Source organism: Bos javanicus, chromosome 18 (assembly GCF_032452875.1).
Source record: "Bos javanicus breed banteng chromosome 18, ARS-OSU_banteng_1.0, whole genome shotgun sequence".
Lineage (NCBI taxonomy): Eukaryota > Metazoa > Chordata > Mammalia > Artiodactyla > Bovidae > Bos > Bos javanicus.
Genome location: NC_083885.1, coordinates 52,496,390 through 52,516,826, shown reverse-complemented (window position 1 = coordinate 52,516,826; position 20,437 = coordinate 52,496,390). Strand labels below are relative to the sequence as shown.

The window sequence follows — 20,437 nt, the reverse complement described above, 5'->3', positions numbered from 1 at the left end:
GGACTGATTTCCTTCAGGATTGACTGGTTTGGTCTCCTTGCAGTCCAAGGGACTCTCAAGAGTCTTAATCATCTCTTTAAAGGTCCTACTCCAAAAAGAGTCACATGGGGGATTAGGGCTTCAACATGAATTTGGGGGGGAACACAACTTTTTGTAGAACAAAGCTGGTACCAAGGGAGCTAGAAGGCACGCAGTCAGCCTCAGAGAACTTTCTCTTGAAAGTCCTGCCATCACGGGTGTGGGGTTGTTTCAGTCAGGATTTACAGGGAGCTGGGTGTAACAGAATCCCTAAGTAATGCAAGGGTCATTCTTCCACCTACCATACAGTCTGTTTTTTTGGCTCCCAGAGGAAAAGCCAGTCTTTGCAGGGGCTTACATCCCCTGCATGGTCTGCCCCTGCCCATCTCCCTGACCTCGCCTCCCACCCTTTCCCCTTTCTTCATTCTGCTTCTGCCGTGCTGGCCTCCTTGATGCTCCTGGGACTCACCAGGCAGACTCCTACCTCAGCGCCTTTGCTCTCGCTATTCCCACCGCCTGGAATGCTTTCCTTCTAGATCCCCTCAGGGCTCCCTCCCTCTGCTCCTTTAGGTCTTTGCCCACTGTTGCCTTCTCAGCTAAGCCCCCTCTGCCCTTTGTTTAAAACCTCAACCCCCAAACACTCTCACTCTTCTCTATCCCTCCCACCCCAGCACATCACAGGTGGCTCAGTGGTAAGAATCCCTGGGTTGGGAAGATCCCCAGAAGAGGAAATGACAACCCACTCCAGTATTCTTGCCTGGAAAATCAAATGGACAGAGGATCCTGGTGGTCTACAGTCCATGGGGCTGCAAAAGAGTTGGACACGACTGAGTGACTGAGCACGTGTGTGCATGTGGGTGCGTGCACACACACACACACACAGTTCCCCAACACTCTTGCCCTCCTTCTCTCTTCATGCCTCCCGCCAACACACCACATATGTTATTTATTTTGTTTCTTGACTCTCCGTTGCCAGAGTGACCCTCCAGGAGAGCAGGGATGTTTGTTTTGAACTGTGCAGGGCACACAGTTTTTTTTATTGCTGAATGAATGAATAAATTAAGAGGGTGAGAGATGGAACCCACATTGAGGACAGGGTTACGTGGGGGTAGAGGATAAAGTGGCTGCCCCGAACTGGGGGTGTGGCGGGAAATGGGCAGAAGTTGGCCACAGGTTCTGAGAAACTGAATTTTAAGAGGGGCTGGATCTGCCTGGACAGGGAAGGGGCCCCAGCGGCCATGGAAACTGGCCTGGACTGTCCTCTGGGGCCACAGGTTCATGAGGCCAGAGCTTGCGGTCATGTGTCTTGTGCTCTGGGGCACGTGTGGTGGGGAGCCCAGGGGAAGGGGCTTCTAGGGAGGTTAACAGAGCTGGGTGGGGCGCTGTGGGTTGAGATGAGGGAGCCCGGCCAAGCAGGGGCTTGTGCAGTCTGGCTGGAAGCACGCCTGAGACCACCCTCTGGGGGGCTTTGGAGTGGAGCGGGGGTAGCAAGAGCCTGCTTTTCCCAGGCATGAGCCCAGGCCAGGTTGCTGGAGGGCCAGACCTCAGGGCGCGCTGTTCGCTCACTGCAGAGTGAGGAGCTAGGCCCGTCACCGTCCTGCTGTGCGGCCTACGCCAAGGCCGCGTCCATCTTGTCGACCTTACAGCCCCGGGGTCCCAGTCGTGCTGCGTCTCTGCGGAGGCTTTTCTGCGGGTTCAAGGCCCGGGGGAAGTCTGACGCGTCTCCTCTCCCCGGCTGGCCTCACCTGGGACCCCTTCAGGGCGCGGGCACCAGCTGGCAGTACGGGGCAGGGTCGGGGTTCAGCAGATCCTGGGGGGGAAGGGGAGGGAAGGGGGTTGTTGTGGTTTGGGGGTGAGAGCCAGGGGGAGACAGAGACACAGAAAAGGAGGAACAAGGAGAGTGAGAGAGACAGAGAAACAAAGTTCCGTGCAGAATACAGAAAAAAGAGTTAGGGAGAGACACAAGATCACAAGGACCCGGGGGCGGGGTGGGGAGACCCCTCAGGGGTAGGGAGACACGTACAGAGAAACGTAAGATCGGACGCACAGGGACGCAGACGGAGGCAGAAGCTCAGGGGCAGACGGCGGGCGACTGGCTGAGACCCAGGCCCAGGAACGGGGGCGCCCTGCGGTGGGGCCCGACTCGCTGTGTGACCCTGGGCAAGGCCCTTCCCCTCTCTGGGCTTCATTTCTTCCTGCATTGGCTTCCTTTGACGCAGGAACAAACTGTAACCCACCCCTCCTCCGCCCCTCGCCCCCGAGACGGGAAATGACTTGCCCGGGAAGTCTCGGCGAGGGGGCTACGCACTTCCTTCCCGGGAGCTCGGGAGTCGGGGGCGGGGTCGGAAAGGAAGCCCCGCCCACCGAGCCTGGCGCTCCTGACCCCTCCCCCCTCCTCCAGCTCCATACCTGGTAGGGGTGGTTCTCAGGCTGCGGCAGTGGGGGCGGTGGGGGCGGGGGCGGGGGCAGAGGCAGGTCTGGCGGCTGCAAGGGAAGAACAGAGGTGAGCCAGGGCCCCGGCACCCTAACACCCCCCACCTTTGCCCTGTGGTATCGGGACAGACCTGGACTCCGGGTCCCCACTGCCCCTCCCTGACTCTGAGGCCTCTAAGTGAAGGGAATTAACCTCCCTGTACTCAGTGTTCTCCTCTGAGAAATGGCTACATGGGAGGTGCAGCCAATGGCCTGACAATCACCCAGATAATGCTCAGCCTCTCCGTCAACACACGTGGGTCTAAGCTTTCAGTCTTAACTGTTTAAGTCCCTTTTCCTTCTCCTCCACCTTCTTATTTCTTTTTTTTTCTGATTGCACCATGAGGCTTGTGAGACCGTAGTTCCCCGATCAAGGACTGAACCTGCACCCTCGGCAGTGAAAGTGCAGTCTTAACCAGAGGACCGCCAGGGAATCCCCAGCCTCTCTCATTTCTTACTTTAAGCAACCCTTTCCACCTGTAAAGGAAATATCTGCTCAGTGTAGAAAATCCTCTTATAAGAATCCTGTCTTAAGTTGCCACACTTCTAAGAAGAAGATAAAGCCCACCCACCAGCCTCCATGCCCAGAGACAAACTGTCTTTGTGTTGTGCTGTTTCCTTTTAATTTCTTTGGCTTATATTTTTAAAATAGGGAGTGGCCTAGACAGGGAACAGCAGTTCCCAAATTGTGTGACAAGGCACCCTTGGGCGCCCCAGCACACTCGGAAGGGAGGCAACAGGTCAAAAGGAGGCTTTAGGGGAGAGGGGCGGGGGCTTACCGTGGCAGTGGTCATGGGCCCCGTGTCACAAGGGGACACCAGGAGGACTGGCGATGGTATTGCTTCATAGATGCTGTCATCACCTGAAGCAGAGGACAAGAGGAGGAACCGGCTGACAGGTGGCCCACAGGTCCGTTCCAGCTACTGCAACTAACATTTGTGTTAAGCCCTCTTCTTGCCCAGCCCTGTGCTGGGGACACAGTAGTGACTGAGGCAGTGCTGGCCTTGCCCTGCCTTCCTGGGGCTCATGGTTCAGTGGGGGAGACAAACCTGTCCTCAGTTGGGGATGACCCAGAGTGTGCAGAGCTGGGGTAGGGGAGCCCACAGGGCTCCTGGAGGGGGGTCAGGGAGGACTTCCTGGAGGAGGGGACCTCTGAGAATAGCAAGAGAAGTGAGAGCCACACAAAGGCAAGAGCGCGGGTGTGCAGAGGCCTGGCGGTGAGAATGCTGGTGTTTGAGGGACTATGTTTCATCTGTCTGGATTGCACTGGGTAGGTCAAAAAGTTTGTTTGGGTTTTTCTGTAAGATCTTATGGAAAAATCTGAATGAACTTCTTGGCGACCCCAATGTATATATATATATATATATATATATATATATATTTCTTTGTATTGTTTTGGAGATGGAAATGTTACTTATGAGAGATGAAGCCAAGAAAGACAGAGGGGACCAGTTAATGAGGGGCCTTGAGAGTCATGTTAAGGAGTCTGAACTTTGTCCTAAGGGTACTAGGGAGCCATAGAGGGTTTTTGAGCAGAGGAGAGACAGGGTCAGAGATATAGAAGGACTCTGCTCAGAAATGGGGTGGAGGCGAGTGTGGGAGCTGGGAGGACAGTGGGGAACTGGGTTGGGAGATCCAGAAGATGGAGCTTGGGTTGGGTTGTGACCCGTTGGAGGACAGGAGCCAGCAGTGTTGTGGTGATAGAGGACAGGAGTACTAGACATTGAGAAAAGGAGGAGAAACAGGTTTGGGGTGAGCGCTAATGTGCTGACTCCGTGGGCTGAATCTGGGGAGTCCCAGCAAGGTCTGGGTGGGGGAAGTGATTGGGAGGCCCCAAACTGGGGACCACAAGGGGGTTTTTGGCTGGGAAGCAGAGGAGGAGGGGGCCCTGAGGAGAGCTGGGTTGCAAGACGGGTGTCTCTGGCTTACCAGCACGATGACTGGGGCCCAGCTCCGGTTTCTCTGTGGCTGTTATCCTGGGGGCACATGGAGGAAAGGATATTAGAATTGAAAGATGCTCAGGTGGCTGGAGAGAGACTCAGAGAAGCTGGAAACCCCATCAGGCCCTAGAGAGAGAGAGGATCCCCGCTTCAGAATGACCCTGGACAAGTTCTGCCCCATCCCAGCTTCTCCACCCATAATCCCCAGGCTCACAGTCGTTCCTCAGGTTTCCTCTGCCGCTGCTTTACACAGGGCATCCTTAACCTCGTCAGTTACACAGACCACCTGAACGATTCAGCTCCAGCTACCTGTTTCATGATTTCCTTAATATTCCTCTTTAAATCGGCTCTTTTGAATACCCTTATTTAAAAAGTATGTGACCTCCCTACCATGAATTCATTAATTCACTAAACAAATATTTATAAAAACACTGACCACGGGCTGGGCATTGTTGAAGTCACTGGGGGCACAGCTGGGAACAAGACTGACAAAGACCCCTGGTCTCCTGGAGTGGACGCCATAGTGAGGAGAGAGGGAGAGGATTAGAATAAATGATGGGACATTGAACATCAGGGAATGAAAAGTGGGATGAAGGAAAATGAAGACTGCAGGGGGCAGAGGGTGGTATGTGTGTGTGTGTGTGTGTGCAGAGGGTGGTATATGTGTGTGTGTGTATGTGTGTGTGTGCGCAGTTTCAGGCAGGGCGGTTTGGGGTGCCTCATTGAGAAGGTGACAGCTGAGCAAAGGCTTGGAGTAGCCAGGGGGACCAGGTGTGCAGAAATCAAGAGAAGAAAGTTCCATGTAGAGATGACAGTCTGTGCAAAGGTCCTGAGGCAGGAGCCGGGACAGCAAAGGAATAGTAAGGAGCGGAGTGTGGCTGGGGCAGAGAGAGTGAGGGAAAGAGTGGCAAGAGGTGAGGTCAGGGAGGCGAGAGGGTGCGTTGCAGATTGAGCTGGGTCTTGTGACCATGGTGTGGACTTTGGCCTTGACTCCAGGACCAGAGCTGACTGATTTATTTCTTTATTTGGCTCTGTCGAGTCTTAGTTGCAGCCCAGGGGAATCTTCACTGCATCATGTGGGATCTTTGCTGGCTGAGTAGCTACAGTGCCCGGGCTTAGTTGCCTGTGGGATCTTAGTTCCCAGGCGAGGGATCTAACCCATGTCTCCTGCCTAGCAAGGCTGATTCTTAACCACTGAACCACCAGGGGTGTCCCTGACCAATTTTAACAGACTCTCTGGCTGCTAAACGGGAGAACGGGAGACAGACTGTGCGGGTGGGAGTGGCAACAGGGAGACCAGTTGGAAGCTGTTACATTGTGAATGAAAGTACAACTCCATACAGCTGCTGCTAAGTCACTTCAGTCCTATCTGACTCTGTGCGACCCCTGAGACGGCAGCCCACCAGGCCTCCCGGTCCCTGGGATTCTCCAGGCAAGAACACTGGAGTGGGCTGCCATTTCCTTCTCCAATGTATGAAAGTGAAAAGTGAAAGTGAAGTTGCTCAGTCATGTCCGACTCTAGGGACCCCATGGACTGCAGCCTACCAGGCTTCTCTGTCCATGGGATCCATACAGCTGGACATAAGTACAGAAAGTGAGAAAGGAAAAGTCAAACAATGGTTTAGATTCATAGCTCCATATGTTGCTGATTTTCTCTTCATAGAAGATAGCAAGCATTAGAAAGGCATTAAAAAGACCTGATCAAGGTGTTCATTTACCGCTCTCAGAATCATGCAAAAAGAGAAGAAAAAGGAATTCTTTTCCCCATCTGATTCAATGCCTTTAAAAATATCATAACTTTAAAAATGTCATCAAAAGGTTAACATTTTTTTAGATTTCGAAATGTTTCAAACTTACCTAGAATCACTGCCCTGTGGGAAGGAAGCTGGTCAGAGGGTCAGGTTATACGGTGTCTAGCTTTGGTTCTGGAGCTTACAAGGTAGGCAGGTAAGGTTCACTATCTTGAGAACTTTTGCCATTCATGAGCCAGTTCGGTGCCATTTGTTGAATGACTTCTAGTCTCTAAGGCGCTGGCAAACTATGGTGTTTGTGTGTGTGTGTGTGTGTCCAGTCATGTCCTTTCTCTTTGTGACTCCATGGACTGTAGCTCCCTTTTATTTACTTATTTATTTTGGCTGCATCCGGGCTTAGTTGTGGCGTGCGGGCTTCTCTAGTTGCAGGACACAGGCTTAGGATCTTAGTTCCCCGACCATGGATTGAACCCTCATCCCCTGCATTGCAAGGTGGATTCTTAACCACCAGAGCACCAGAGACCTCCCCCATCACCTCAAAGTATCACTTTTGAGATGACAAGGATATCTAGCAGGTATGGCTCATGTGCCTCCACTTCCTTTGATATGACTGTGGCAGACATTGTTAATCCATCGCAGCATCTTTTCTCACTAACTTAGATGGGACTCCCCACCTCCTTTTCCATTAAGCTGTCTAGTGCCTAGAATAGTACCTGGCCCATAGCAGGCCCTCAACAAATATGTGTAGGTTAATTTACTGATCAGAATTGGGCTGGGAGGTGAAAGCTGTTTGCCACCCCTAAATTAGAACATATTCAGGGAAAACAAAATCTTGAAGGTCAGGAAGCTATAACACATAAGGAAGAGTTGAGGGAGGAGACAAAATTACTGCTTTCATTTTCTAGGGATTACTGAGTGGAAGCAAAATTAGACATCTTAACTCAGAATCAAGATAGGAGACAAAGTTCTGAAGAGGCTGATCTCATGAGAAAGGAATTTTTCATGAATACACTGTTCCCTGGGAAAACAGGCTTCCTCCCCCTTCTCTCTGTGTCTTTGCCTCTCCCTCTTCCTGCCTACCCAACCCCTCAGAGGTAAGCACCATCTGATGCCTTTGCCTGCCCGCCATCCACTCCCATTCTTTGGCAATTACATCTGGTTTTCTTTTGAGGAACCTTCCCCACTCTCAATCCATTTCATCATGTGGAGCCAGGTTTATCTCTCTGGCTCCAGGGTTATACAAGTAGCTCAACTTTGCATTCTAAGACCTGGCCATGGTGATTATTTCATGTAAGGACATGTGATTTAGTTAAGCTGGTGAGAGGCAGCTCTGGGGTTTTTGATGGAACTATCAGGAAAAAGGTACTATTTTTCCGCTTGGGTGGCTGAGCTGGAATATAAGGCTAGAGCCACTGAGAGCTATCTTGTCACACCTTAAGGGGAGAACCTTCCTGGAAATGGAGTGACTGTAGAGAAAAGGAGAGTTGAGAGGTCTACATTCTATCAGAGTTTCTTGATAGAATTGAGCCCCTGGATCCAGCCATACCTGAAGCTCACTTATATAGGACAAGAATGTTTCTTATTACTCGGTAATCCAATATAAAGGTAAGGTCTCTGTCCCTTGCAATGCAGAATTCTGTCTAATACAAGGTAGGAAGATCCTCTCCACCTCAGGGGTTCCAGGATGGATGAGATTGTGTATGAGTTGGATGATGTGACTTAGGGAAGAAGAATCAAGGGGATCCAAGAGGGCAGGTGGAGCAGACTGACAGGAAGGAGAGAGGGCTGGGGCTCCTGTACCTGTGGTTCTGAGCCCTCCAGCCTCTTGTCACCAGGAGATAGGCAATGATGCCGACGGACATACACCCAGTGGCAAGAGATCCAATGACGATAGCAGCCACAATCCCAGCACTCACAGGCGGGTTGGTAACGGGCAGCTCCTTAGGCTTTTCTGGGGAGTGAGAGAAAGAGAGAGGGAGAGGGCCATGTGATTCTTTGGAAGGCCTCCCCACCACCCTCCTCACTGTATCAGTGACAGTCCATAGAACACTGAAGTGTGATTTCATCTTCCCAGCTCAGAGCTTTCTCCTGTATTTCAGATCTGAGCATCCAACTGTCTGGTTGATTCTGCTGCACGGAAAAGTCAACATGTCCCAGATGGTACATCTTGGCTCCCCCCACCTCAAAATCTCTGCTTCTCTAGGATTTTCTTCCAACCTCAGCACATCCCATACCTACCTTATGACACGCTGCCCCACCCTTGCTTCAGTTACTGGCTTTTTCTTGCCTCAGCTGATGACGCCTCCATCCTTCCAGGAAAAGGGTGAAGTTCTGGACTGTGTTTTGTCAGGAACATAAAGGACTCGTAGGATTCTCAAACTCAACATGCCAGATCTGGGACCAAGCCTTACCTCACTCTGGCCCCCTCCAAGAGGACCTCCAGCCTTTAATCTCAATCTGGACATCCGTTTTATCCCAGTCCTTCTTGGTAGCAAAGCCTGAGGTTTAGAATCCACTTGCCAGTTCAGGAGACATAAGAGACACAGGTTTGATCCCCGGGTCAGGAAGATCCCCTGAAAGAGGCCGTGGCACCCACTCCAGGATTCTTGCCTGGAGAATCCCCACAGGACAGAGGAGCCTGGTGGGCTACAGTCCACAGGATCGCAAAGAGTTGGGCACGACTGAAGCAATTGAGCATGCAATTCAACAAACAACACGTTCCAAGCCTGGCTCCCTGCCATTCTGGAGACTCTCTGAGTTGTCTAGGATCCTTGAATTTGTTCCTTTTCTGTTTAAATCAGCCAGAAGCAGTTTCTGTTGCTGTAGCAGAAAACTTTCCTGATTCACATGATTTCCACAGCTTGTTTATATTTTCTGGCTTTTATTTTATTATTTTTAAAAATATTATTTATTTTAAAATTTTATTTATGTTTGGCCATCTTTTCTGCCTTCTATTTTATTATTTTTTAAAAACACTTTGTATTTTAAATTTTTTATTTATTTTTGGCTGTGCGGGGTCTTCGTTGTGTCCTGCATCCAGAGCTCTTCGGTGCGAGGGCTTCAGTAGTTGTGGTGTGCAGGCTTGGTTGCTCCAAGGCATGTGAACACTCCTCGGGCCAGGGATCCAAATGGTATCCTCTGCCTTGCAGGCGGATTCTCAACCATTGGACCACCAAAGATGTTTTTCTGCCTTTTATTATAGACAGTGAGCTTGTGAAGAGCCAGCCTGTGAATCTCTGTATTTTCCGAAGTTGATTGCAACCGAACACCCTTCTTCAATATGACTTTGCCATTCTCCTATCTAGCGGAAGGTCTAATCTCCCTCCCTTGAATGTGGGCCAACCTTAGTGATTCACTTGAAATCAGAAGAATACGGTGTAGATCAAGGTGTGTGACTTCCAAGGCTAGGTCGGAAGCAGGCACGGAATTTCTGCTGTGGTCTTCCAGAACACTTCCTCTTTCCATGCTTTCCCATCATGAACCCAGAACCCAGCTACCATGTTGTGAGGAAGCCCAAGCAGTCACACTGGTGAGGACGCATTGATCAATAGGATCAATGAGCTTATTGATAGCCCCAGCTGAGCTCCCAGCTGACAGCAAGTACATGAAGACACCTCTGGGTGCTTTTGGCTTCCGGCATTTGAGCCAAGCTCAGCCTTTTGAAGCCTTTCATCTGAGGCTGGATATCACGAAGCTCTCTGTATTCTTGGATCCCAGAAATCATGAACATAATAAAATGGTTGTTGTGTTATACCACTGAGTTTGTCCCACAGCAAGAAGTAGCTGGACCCAAGCCTCACATTCTGTTTCTTTTTTTTTTTTTTAATTTTTATTTATTTATTTTTTCACATTCTGTTTCTTCTTCCAGGACTGAAACTTCTTTTCTTTTGGCTTTTCTCTTCACTGGTCTCTGGGACCATCTATTCTCAGTTCTACTAACAAAAAATCTGGGTCTTCCATTGAGTAGATTTATCCATGTTGATCCTTTTATTTTTAATTTTATTTTTGGCTCCACTGGGTCTTTGTTGCTGCATGGGAGCTTTCTCTAGTTGTGGAGCGGGGTCTGCACTTCGTTGCTGTGTGAGGGCTTTTCATTGCAGTGGCTTCCCTTGTTGCTGAGTACAGGCTCTAGGGTGCATGGACTTCAGTAGCTGTGGTTCTCAGGCTCTAGAGCGTGGGTTCAGTACTTGCGGCATACAGGCGTACCTGCCCCACAGCATGTGGGAGTCTTCCCGGACCAGAGATCGAACCTGTGGCCCCTGTGTTGGCAGGTGGATTCTTAACCATTGCACCACCAGGGAAGTCCCTCCATGTTGATCTTTGATAAGGTAGAATCACATCGAAAAAGTGCTTTGAGAGACCAGTATGCAAACCGACAACTGTCAGACCAGCTCTGAAAACAGAATTCTGACTCACAAGGTACAGCAAACTGCCTAGGAAACTAACCCTCTTACAAACAGCCCAGGAAGCTAGCTAAAGTCAGACTTACAGGAAGCCAGATTTCTATCTCTAGTGACAACGCAGGAAGCTGAACAATACCTTCTGTAACAATCAGTGCCAAATGGCCAGGACTTGATTAACTAACAGCCTCCCTAATTTTTGTCCCTCCTTTCTAACTCAGGGCCAGCCAGAGAAAGCCAAACACGTATCGTAACCAATCACCTAGGGTGTCCTGCCTTTCTGTGCCAACCGCCTCCCACAAAGACACACCTATAGCCTTTCCTGTTTTTCATTCCAAGGCTTTTCCACCTCTCTGCCTGCCCTTGAGTCTCTGCCAAAATGCAAGGGATAGTGGATGATGCCCCTGCTATACACAAGCTCTGAATTAATAGCCTTTGTTTTCCTCCTTTGGTTATCCTTTATTTCCACAGCTTCAAAAGTAGCAGCTTCACATGGACTTGCCAAGGCAGTCCTCTAAAGCAGGGGGTCTCCAAACTCTGGGATCTAATGCCTGATGATCTGAGGTGGAGCTGATGTAATAATAAACAGAAATAAAGTGCATAATAATAGTAATGCATTTGAATCATCCCCAAACTACTCACCCCACCCCACCTGCCACGGAAAAATTGTCTTTTATGAAACCCATTCCTGGTGCCAAAAATGTTGGGGATCTAAAGGATCCTGTGATGGTGGTGATGTCGTTGTCCCCATTTTACAGACATAGGAACAAAACCTCTGAACGTTTTGGCCATTTCACTAAAGGTCATATTGACACCCGTGTTATGCAGTCTATGCAGTCCAGGTCCCAGGTACAGAAACTGGTGTTTTTTTTTTTTTAAAACCACACAGGTTAGTTGTGTTTTATCAACAGGATGCTTCAAAGACCTGAGACAAAACCAGACTGAACTGGCTAGATCCAAGAAGGCCGACTGTCCTTGCCTCGTTTATCTCTGTGTTTTCATACCAGGCCCCGAGAGCTGAAGAACACTTGCTCTGATTTATCTCCGTGTTTGCTTCAAAGCAATTGATATCTTCCAGCGATGCTTTGCAGCTGTGCGCTAAGAGATATACAGTGGTCAACCTCCCCAAAACTGGCTCTGACATGACCCCATGAGTGCACCTGTGCAACTGAGACCTGGAGGTGTCCGAGAGTTACCTTTGTTTCGTTAGATCTCTGGCCAAAGAGGGGATTTATACTCTGCTAGGCAAAATTAGCTTCCTTGGTGGTTCAGTGGTAAAGAATCCATCTGCCAACACAGGAGACTTGGGTTCGATCCCTGGGTCAGGAAGATCCCCTGGAGAAGGAAATGGCAATCCACTCCAGTACTCTTGCCTGGGAAATCCCATGGACAGAGGAGCCTGGTGGGCTGCAGTCCATGGGGTTGAAGAGTCAGAGGTGACTTAACAACTAAAACAAAGGCTCAGTTAGAGCTATGTGCAAAGGAGCATGGTGACTGCACATGCCCAAGCTGCCCCTGAAATCTCCACCTCTTTCCTGGAGCCCTTAAAATCCCCCTACGCCTCTCCCTTCAGAGGGAAGAGGCTTTTAGAGTAGAAGTTCCCTTTCTCCATTCTCTGGCCACTCTCAAGCCTGTCTTGCTTTCACCAAATTCAGTTTCATTATTGGCAGCTCAAACTTGAGCCTGAGTGGGAAAGAATTCCCTGAGCCAGGGGGGGCTTTGGGTTTAGCTAGGGCCTCAAGGGCAGGTTTTGTGTCTAATTCTGTAACTGCATTGTGGGTCAGGACTAAACCCTTGACTCCATATAGTTAGTTTACGATGATAGCTGTTAACGCCCAGGCAGAATCAAGACCTAACTAGGAGCATAGACTCTGGAGCCAACTAGCCCGGGTTCCAGTCCAGCATCTGCTTCTCCCTATGTGGATGACCTAGACAAGTTACTCAGATTGTGCCTCAGTTTTCCCATCTGTAAAATGGGGATCATCACGCCATGATTGGGAGGGCATAGACGATACCTGTGTGAGAAACACACTGTACATGGTCAGTCAGGGGCAGTCAGGCTCCACAATTAATCCCCATGGGTACCAAAGGGCCTGAAGACTGAGGAAACCGGGCAGAGTTTCTCAAAGGCCCCAAACCCTCATGACTAGGTTTCTGGGACTGTGGCTCCCCTCTGTACTTTTGAGCCAAGTTGCTGTTGCTTGCGGGCTGTGTGACCTTGGGAGACTGACTTCCCGTCTCTGAGCCCCAGTATTGTCATCTGTGAACTGGGGATGGTTTACCGTATCTACACATCCTGAGCCTTCGCTTGTGTTTCTGTGAATCATACGCCTTGGGAGTCCTGCCAGAGACTCTCTTTCTTAGGTTCTTTTTCCGTGGGGACCTGTCATGTGAGCCAGGCTCCCTGATTTAGATGGGTCCATGTGAAGCCAGAGATGCAGGTACCACGTGGGGCCTGTGATGGTGAGGCTGGAGCCGGCACGTTCACCAACGTATAAACTCCACAAGAGCAGTGATCTCTGTACTTTCCTTCTGTAAACTCAGTGCCTGGCGTACAGTAGGTGCTCGATGTAGATGCTCACTGAATGAATACATGAATGAATGCAGCCTTCCAAGGGCCCTCAGGCAGGGGTTCTGGGCCCCAGGGGCCCAGATGTTGTGGGCAATGGCTACTCCAGTAGGAGCAGTTCCACCAAGGGTATTTATACCTTGTTCCTTGTTTCTAGCCTCGGGAAGGTCCTGCGAACATGTACTACCCTTTTTATTTTATTTTTTTTTATAGTTTTTTTTTTTTTTAATTTAACCATGGTTGGTTTACAACGTTGGGCTAGGTTTAGCTGTATAACTTCAGATTCTTTTATTGTAAATTGTTGCAAGATACTGACTATGGTTCCCTGTAGTAATGTTAGTCACTCAGTCATGTCCGACCCCATGGACTGTAGCCTGCCAAGCTCCTCTGTCCATGGAATTCTCCGGGCGAGAATACTGGAGTGGGTGGCCATTTCCTTCTCCAATGGTTCCCTGTGCTATACAGTAAATCCCTAATGTTTATCTATTATATATATATATTCTTCATTTATCCCTCCTCATCCCCTTTGGTAACCATAAGTTTGTTTTTCATATCTGTGAGTCTATTTCTGAGTTTTAAATAAATTGATGTGTATTATTTTTTTTAGACATGCTAAGCTTTATTAAACCCCTTTCTGGGGACTTCCCTGGTGGTCTAGTGGCTAAGACGCTACACTCCCAATGCAGGGGGCTTGGGTTCAATCCCTGGTCAGGGAATTAGAGTCCACATACTGGAACTAGAAGGTCGCATGTGGTGCAACTAAGACCTGGCACAGCCAAATAAATAAACTTAAAAGATAAATATATTTTTTAAAAAACCCTTAAAACACCTTCCTGCACATGCCAGTCGGAGTTGGCTTCGGTTACAGCCAAACTCCCTCATGATGAAGAGAGATTGAGTGTGCGAGTTACCTGGGATGCTGGAAGTGCTGTTGGCCATTTCCATTCCCACCTAGGTTGGGGGGCTGAATTTGGGGCCCTCCAATATAAATGTCTGGGGCTGAGGACACCCACCCTAACATGAGGACCCTCCCAGCCAAGCCTATCCCTAATTCCCTCTGCCTTTTCCTCTGCTCTTCTTTTCATGCTGGGCTGAACTGCCTGGCTTCCCTGCTCCCTGTGCTCAGCCCTCTGAAATCAAGGCCGTTCCCTGCCTCCTTTGCTTGCTTTCTCCACGGGGACCCCTCAGTACTTCCATGGGAGTCTGTGTGTAAGAAGCTCATGGCAGGAGGGACAGGGCTATGCACTTGGCTCCTCCCCTTCCCAGAGGCATGCTCTGGGGCCCACTCTGGGCCTCCATTTACCCTTCTGTAAAATGGGGACCATCCCAGGGCTACCTGCAAAGTTCTTATGGGAATGGAATGAAGTGAGGTTGGCAAAGCACTTAGTTGGAGGTACCGGCAAGTAGTAAGTGCTTCATAAATCAGAGGTGGGGTTGCAAATATTTACTGAGCTGCTCATGTGTGCTAAGCCATGCTCTAGGCAGTAGGAGATTGATGATGAACAAAATGATAAAGTCTACCTTGTGACTGTTGAGTCCTGGCTCATCTTCCCAGCCGTCATCTCCAGCTCCCCTTCTGGTTTGTTGTACTTGATCCCATCTCCTTGGAAAAGGGGTGGGCCTTTGACTCAAGGGGAAGCAGACCCACAGGCCAGATAGGGCCAACCAGATTCTCTGTCTGTCTGTCTCTCCAGCTCCCTTTCTCCCTATCTCTGCATCTTGGAAGAGAAGACTCAGAATATGCAAAGAAGCCTGTGTAGTGTCTTGGTAGGAATCCTTGGCTATGAGAGGAGAATGGAGCCCTGGAGCAGAGATGAGACCAGAGATGGCACCCCCTGGAGGGGGAGGGAGAACCTGCTTTCTCGCAAAGCTTCCTTTCCCACCCTCCAGGCTGGGCGCCTGGTCCATTCATTCATGCAACATTGTGACTGGCCCTGTTCTAGGCTCTGAAGAAGCAGCTGTGAATGCAGGCCTAATATAGAGCCCACATCCCAGGGGCTACCTCTGGGGTTCTACAAGACACCCCCACTCTGAGTCAGTTGGAGAGAGCTTCTATCCTTACCACCCAAGTGTTAGTTGCTCAGTCATGTCTGACTCTTTATGACTTCATGAACTGTATAGCCTGCCAGGCTTCTCTGTCCATGGAATTCTCCAGGCAAGAATACTGGAATGGGTTGCCATTCTCTTCTCCAAGGGATCTTCCCAACCCAGGGATCGAACCCAGGTCTCCTGCATCGCAGGCAGATTCTTTACTGTCTAAGCCACCAGGGAAGCCCCTGACCTTGGCTCAAATTTATCCTGCAGTGCTGGCCTCCTAGGATGCCCCCTGTTCACTGCCCTGTCTCAGCCATGCTGGCCTCCTGCCAGCTAATTCATGAGCCCTGCAGCTTCCTGCCCCAGGCCCTATGCACAGGCTGAGCCCTCTGCCCATATACCTTCCAGAGCTCCTTTCTTCTTGCTCACTTGCTCACTGTGTTCTAGCTATGGAGTCCATCTGTCTATACTTTAAACACAGCAAACTAGTCTAACCTCAGGGCCTTTGCACATGCTATTCCCACTACCAGGAACTCTTGCCCTAGAAATCTTCAGGATTCCCTTCCTTCTTTTGCCTACTTTCTCAGCAAAGCCTATTCTAGATCACATCATTATTTATTTATTTTTATTGGACAAGTCTAACCTCTCTGTGCCTCAGTTTCCTCATCTGTAAAATGGATCTAATAATGTTACCTACTTAGCAGAGCTGCAGTGAGGATTAAATGAGTTATTATGGGTAAAGCTGGCATTTACCTATAACAAGTCATTTAATAGTATAGCATAGGGACTCTACTTAACGGTGAGTTGAATGGGAAGGAAGTTCCAAAGGGAGGGGATGTATGTATGGCTGATTCACTTTTCTGTACAATAGGAATGATAATAACACAACATTGTAAAGCAACTAGACTTCAGTAAGGATTAATTAAAAAATAAAAGAGTGAGTATGTTCCATTTATCTTACTCTGCGGTCTGTTTGTTTGGCCACACTGATGTGCGTGTGGAATCTTAGTTCCCCAACCAGGGATCGAACCTGTGCCCTCTGCAGTGGAAGCAAGGAGTTGCAACCACTGGAACACCAGGGAATTGCCACAAGACAAGTTCTTAAGGTGATAAATTAGAACCCATGATGACAATCACAAAGGTAAAGGGATGAGCAGAGTCCTGTGGGGACCTAGGTGATGAGTGACCAAGTCTGCCTGGAAAAGTTAAGTCATTCCACTCCCAGCTTTATTGAGATATAATTGGCATATAATAGTTCATGGAGTTCTGAGAAAAGAAACACATGAATTAATATAGGGTATGGGCCGCCATCTATGGGGTCACACAGAGTTGGACATGACTGAAGCAACTTAGCAGCAGCAGCAACAGCAGTGGTTCTCAAACAGGGGTGACATTTGGCACTGGGAGGGCACTATTAGCCTCTAGTGACTAGAGCCCAGGGAAGGTGCTAGATACTTGACAGGGCACAGAACTGTGTAGCCTCTGCTACGAAGGAATAGTCAGTCCAAAATGTTAACAGTGCCCAGATTGAGAAGTTGTGTTCTAGGGCAGGTGTTTAGAGCTGTTTTTGATCCATAACAAGTACCTAGGAAATATTAGCTGTTGCTGTTCTCTGCCACCATATCTCTGTTTTGCTCAGAGTAGATTCATCAATACATTTTTTTTTTTTTACTGTACTGTGAGGCTTGTGGGATCTTAGTTCCCTGAACGGGGATCAACTCTGGATCGCCTCAGTGAAAGTGCCAAGTCCTAACCACTGGACTGGCAGGGAATTCCCAATAAATTCTTGACTTATGAACATAGATCCCTCAAGACTAGGCATACAGTAGGTGCTCAATACACATTTCATGAATTCATGCATGTGAAGAATAAATGAATGGTGCATTCTCCAGGGTCCGGCTCAGTGTCTGGCACAAAGTAAGCATTCAATAGATGTGTTCTTAGTTAATGCACCAGAGGATTAAATGACAACTTCGGGGCTGGTACTGAGTAAGTGCTCAGCCAATATGTGTTGCATGAAGGAAAAAGAGGACCAGATGTTTGCGCAGAGCTTGGTGGCTGCTCAGGTTGCACTAGCCTCCCCACTTCTTCCCCCAGTGCCCAACACTTACCGACCACCTGGACCTCAGTCTTGGCCCGCATGGTCCAGGAAGGGTTGATGGTGACAGCTACCTGATAGGTGCCGCTGTCGCTGGGCTGGGCGTGACGCAGCAGCATGGAGCCATTGGAGAAGCCAACAATGTCTCGCTGATTCATGGCACTGCCATCCCTCTGGGGGCGTAGTAGCTTGGGGATGTAGGTGAATAACATTGTACCGCCATTGGCCTCCTCCCCCAGGTACCAGCTGAAGTCCTGGAAGGTGTTTGGGATGCCCTGGACAGACAGGAGAAGGTCCTGGTTCATTTGAGGCTGCTCCGGAATCTTCTGGATGCGCAGGGCTGCCCAGGAGCCTTGGGGGACCCAGAGGGCCAGGATGGAGGCTGTGGGGTTACAGGGGAGGCCTGGGATCAGAAGTGTCGGGCAGGGACCATAGCATTCTCCTCCCTATAGGTCCTCAACTGCAGGCTCTGAGTGCTGCTCATTGGCAGCAGTGCTGGGATTGATTAGTGATATCTGTTCTGGGTGCAAGAGTGGGAACCCAGGTATGAATGTCACAGATCTGCCATCCCATTGGTCCAGAAAGTTTTTCGGCTTGGAGATGGTATGTGATCTGCCTCCAAACACATGGACTCTCTGAACTAATTTATTAATTTGTCTAACTAATAATTGTTTGACCAATATATTGTTCATGCTACAATACTAGTTATATATGATATGTCTAAAATTCCTTATGGACTTCCCTGGTGGCCCAGTACTTAAGACTTCCAACGCAGGGGGTGTGGGTTTAACCCCTGGTCAGGGAATTAAGATCCCATAAGCTGCATGGTACAGCCAAAACAATAATAAAAGAAAATAAAATTCCCTAGATTTCTAAGCCCTGGGAATTCAGCAGGGAATCAAGCAGAAGTAAATTCCAGCCTTCGTGGCCCTGACATTCTAGAAAACTACACAGGTTAAATGGGGATGAGGTTGTGGTTCTTCTGTCCCTCCCTCCCATCTTAATGTCATAATTTCCTTTCTCCTGACAAATTTTCCCTCTTTCAAGAGGAAACCTCAGCCCCTGGGCTAAGAATCCCTTCTCCCCTCAGCACTGGGGGTACATTTCCTCCTTACCTGAGAGCAGGAGGCTCTTGGGGAAGGCGTGCTGGGACCCAGCAGGAATCTCCATCTTGGTGTCCTATGGAGATGCCAAGGGGCCACCTACTGGACACCGAGGGGGCCCGAGGGTGGGCCCCTGGCTATCCGAAGTGAGCCCGCTCAGTGGGAATCCCAGGGTGCCTCTGAGACATGGCTGAGGCCGGCCCAGCCTGGCACCCCTTTTCCATAGGCTCAAGGCCTCACCTGTATTCCTTCAGATGAAGGATGATCTGCACAGAAGCTGGCTGAACCAGTTTTCCAGGGTGACTGAGGAACTTCCTAGGGTTTCTCAAGACTCCTCCCTTGACCCCTTTACATCTCTTCTTCCCTGTCAGTAGCAAGGCAGTAATTATAACAGCAAAAACAACAGTCACAGCAGCCTCGGATTGAGCAATCCCCCCTGGGCCAGGCAAGGAGGTCGGTAATACCTTGTCCCAATACCTCATCCCATATCCACCATGCATAACTTTCTGTTTCATGGAATGAGAAAGCTGAGGCTCAAGGAGAGAGGCAAGTCGATCAGCAGGTGGAGATGGAATCTGACCTGTGGCTGGCTCCCTCTGAAGCGCTCAGAATAGTTGTTCAAAAACATCCCTCTGTTCGTTCATTCCAACATGCACACCCTATGCCCAGCCCTGGGCCAAGTGATGCTGAGAACATGGTAATGACTGAGACGGCTCCTGCTCTGCCCTCGGTCCACAGCGGGGGCTCACAGGTCTCTGTGTGTGTATGCACGCGCGTGTGTGTGTGAGACAGAGAGGCCCATCCCCAGACAATGACGATACAGAGTGATCATCAATGCTGGAATGGAGGAGCCTCGGGGCCTGGGAGAACCTGAGGGAATGCCTTACTCAGCCAGAGGGGCAGGGCAGACTTCCTGGAGGAGGGCATGTCTGTGCTGAGACCTAGAGTAGGAGGAGGAATGTGGTGGGATGGATTGGGGAGAGGTATACCAGGCAGTGTGAACAGCACAGGCAAAAGGCCTGGAGGCTGAGACAGCCCTCGAGGCACACTGAGGAGTCAGCAAAATCCTGGAAGGATGGAGGGCCGAGCAGGGAGGAGCTGTGTGTTGGGGGGTGAAGCTGGAGAGGTGGGAGGGACCAAGTGTAATTTTGAGCTCTGTTGGGGCATGACCTGGGTGCTGGAGGGTCCAGGATTGTGCTATGCCCATAGCCACATAAGGCTATTTAAATATAAATTTAAATTACCTAGTTCCTTGAACTAGCCACTTTCAAGTGCTCAACAGCCCCGTGTGGCCAGTGGCTACCACACTTGAGAGCATGGGTACAGGACATTTCCATCATCGTCAGAGAAATTTCTATGGCACAGCGCACACCTAGGGATCTGAGGGGGTTGATGCCAGCTGAGATTTCTTGTCTTGTAGGAGGAGAGAACACCAAGTCAGGGTGCTGTACATCACGTAGCAGTGTGTGTGTGTGTGTGTGTGTGTGTGTGTGTATGTGTGTGTGTGTGTATGTGTGAGTGTGTGTGTGTGTGTGTCTGTGTGAGTGTGTGTGTGTGTGTGTGTCTGTGTGTGTGTGTGTATGTGTTGGACACATTTCAGAGATTGGCATTTCCAGAGTCCCCAGGTTAGAACACTTTTCTTTCTTTTCCTTTTTCGTCTTCTTCTTTTAAAATCTTTTGGCAGCGCTGCATGGCACATGGGATCTTAGTTCCCTGACCAGGGATTGAACTCGAGCCCCTAGCATTGTCAGCACTGAGTCTTAACCACTGGACCACCAGGGAAATCCCAGAGTCCTTAGGTTGGGACAGGAAAGAAATCTTGACTTTGAATTGTCTCGAGGCAGTTCAAAGTGGCATGGTCCAGATGTCTGAACATCTGTAGACTCCAGGACTGCCCTGCTGTGAGTGGGTGAGCCTGGCTGTCAGCCCAGCTCTGCCACCACTTGGTTATGGAATCTTGGGCGCAAGAGTTCACCTCTTGGAACTTTGGTTTCCTCCTCTGGAGGATGGTGCAAACACCCTTACTTATGGGGCTGTTGGGAGGAGTAAGGA

At 49.7% G+C, this 20,437-nt stretch overlaps 1 protein-coding gene and 1 long non-coding RNA gene across 2 annotated transcripts; one reads left to right on the top strand and one right to left on the bottom strand.

Moving 5' to 3' along the window:
* Nucleotides 1-958: 958 nt before the first annotated feature.
* On the bottom strand, nucleotides 959-19,021 carry CEACAM19 (CEA cell adhesion molecule 19). The gene is made up of 7 exons (XM_061388585.1): nucleotides 18,398-19,021; nucleotides 17,296-17,664; nucleotides 7,982-8,132; nucleotides 4,420-4,466; nucleotides 3,270-3,352; nucleotides 2,428-2,502; nucleotides 959-1,828 (listed from the first exon to the last, which is right to left on the bottom strand). The coding sequence occupies exons 1-7, from the start codon at nucleotides 18,450-18,452 to the stop codon at nucleotides 1,775-1,777; spliced, it is 834 nt and encodes a 277-aa protein (XP_061244569.1). The 5' UTR covers nucleotides 18,453-19,021; the 3' UTR covers nucleotides 959-1,774.
* LOC133230738 (uncharacterized) lies at nucleotides 3,341-9,932 on the top strand. The gene is made up of 2 exons (XR_009730954.1): nucleotides 3,341-7,770; nucleotides 8,281-9,932. It is a non-coding gene; the product is annotated as an uncharacterized LOC133230738 (long non-coding RNA).
* Nucleotides 19,022-20,437: the final 1,416 nt, after the last annotated feature.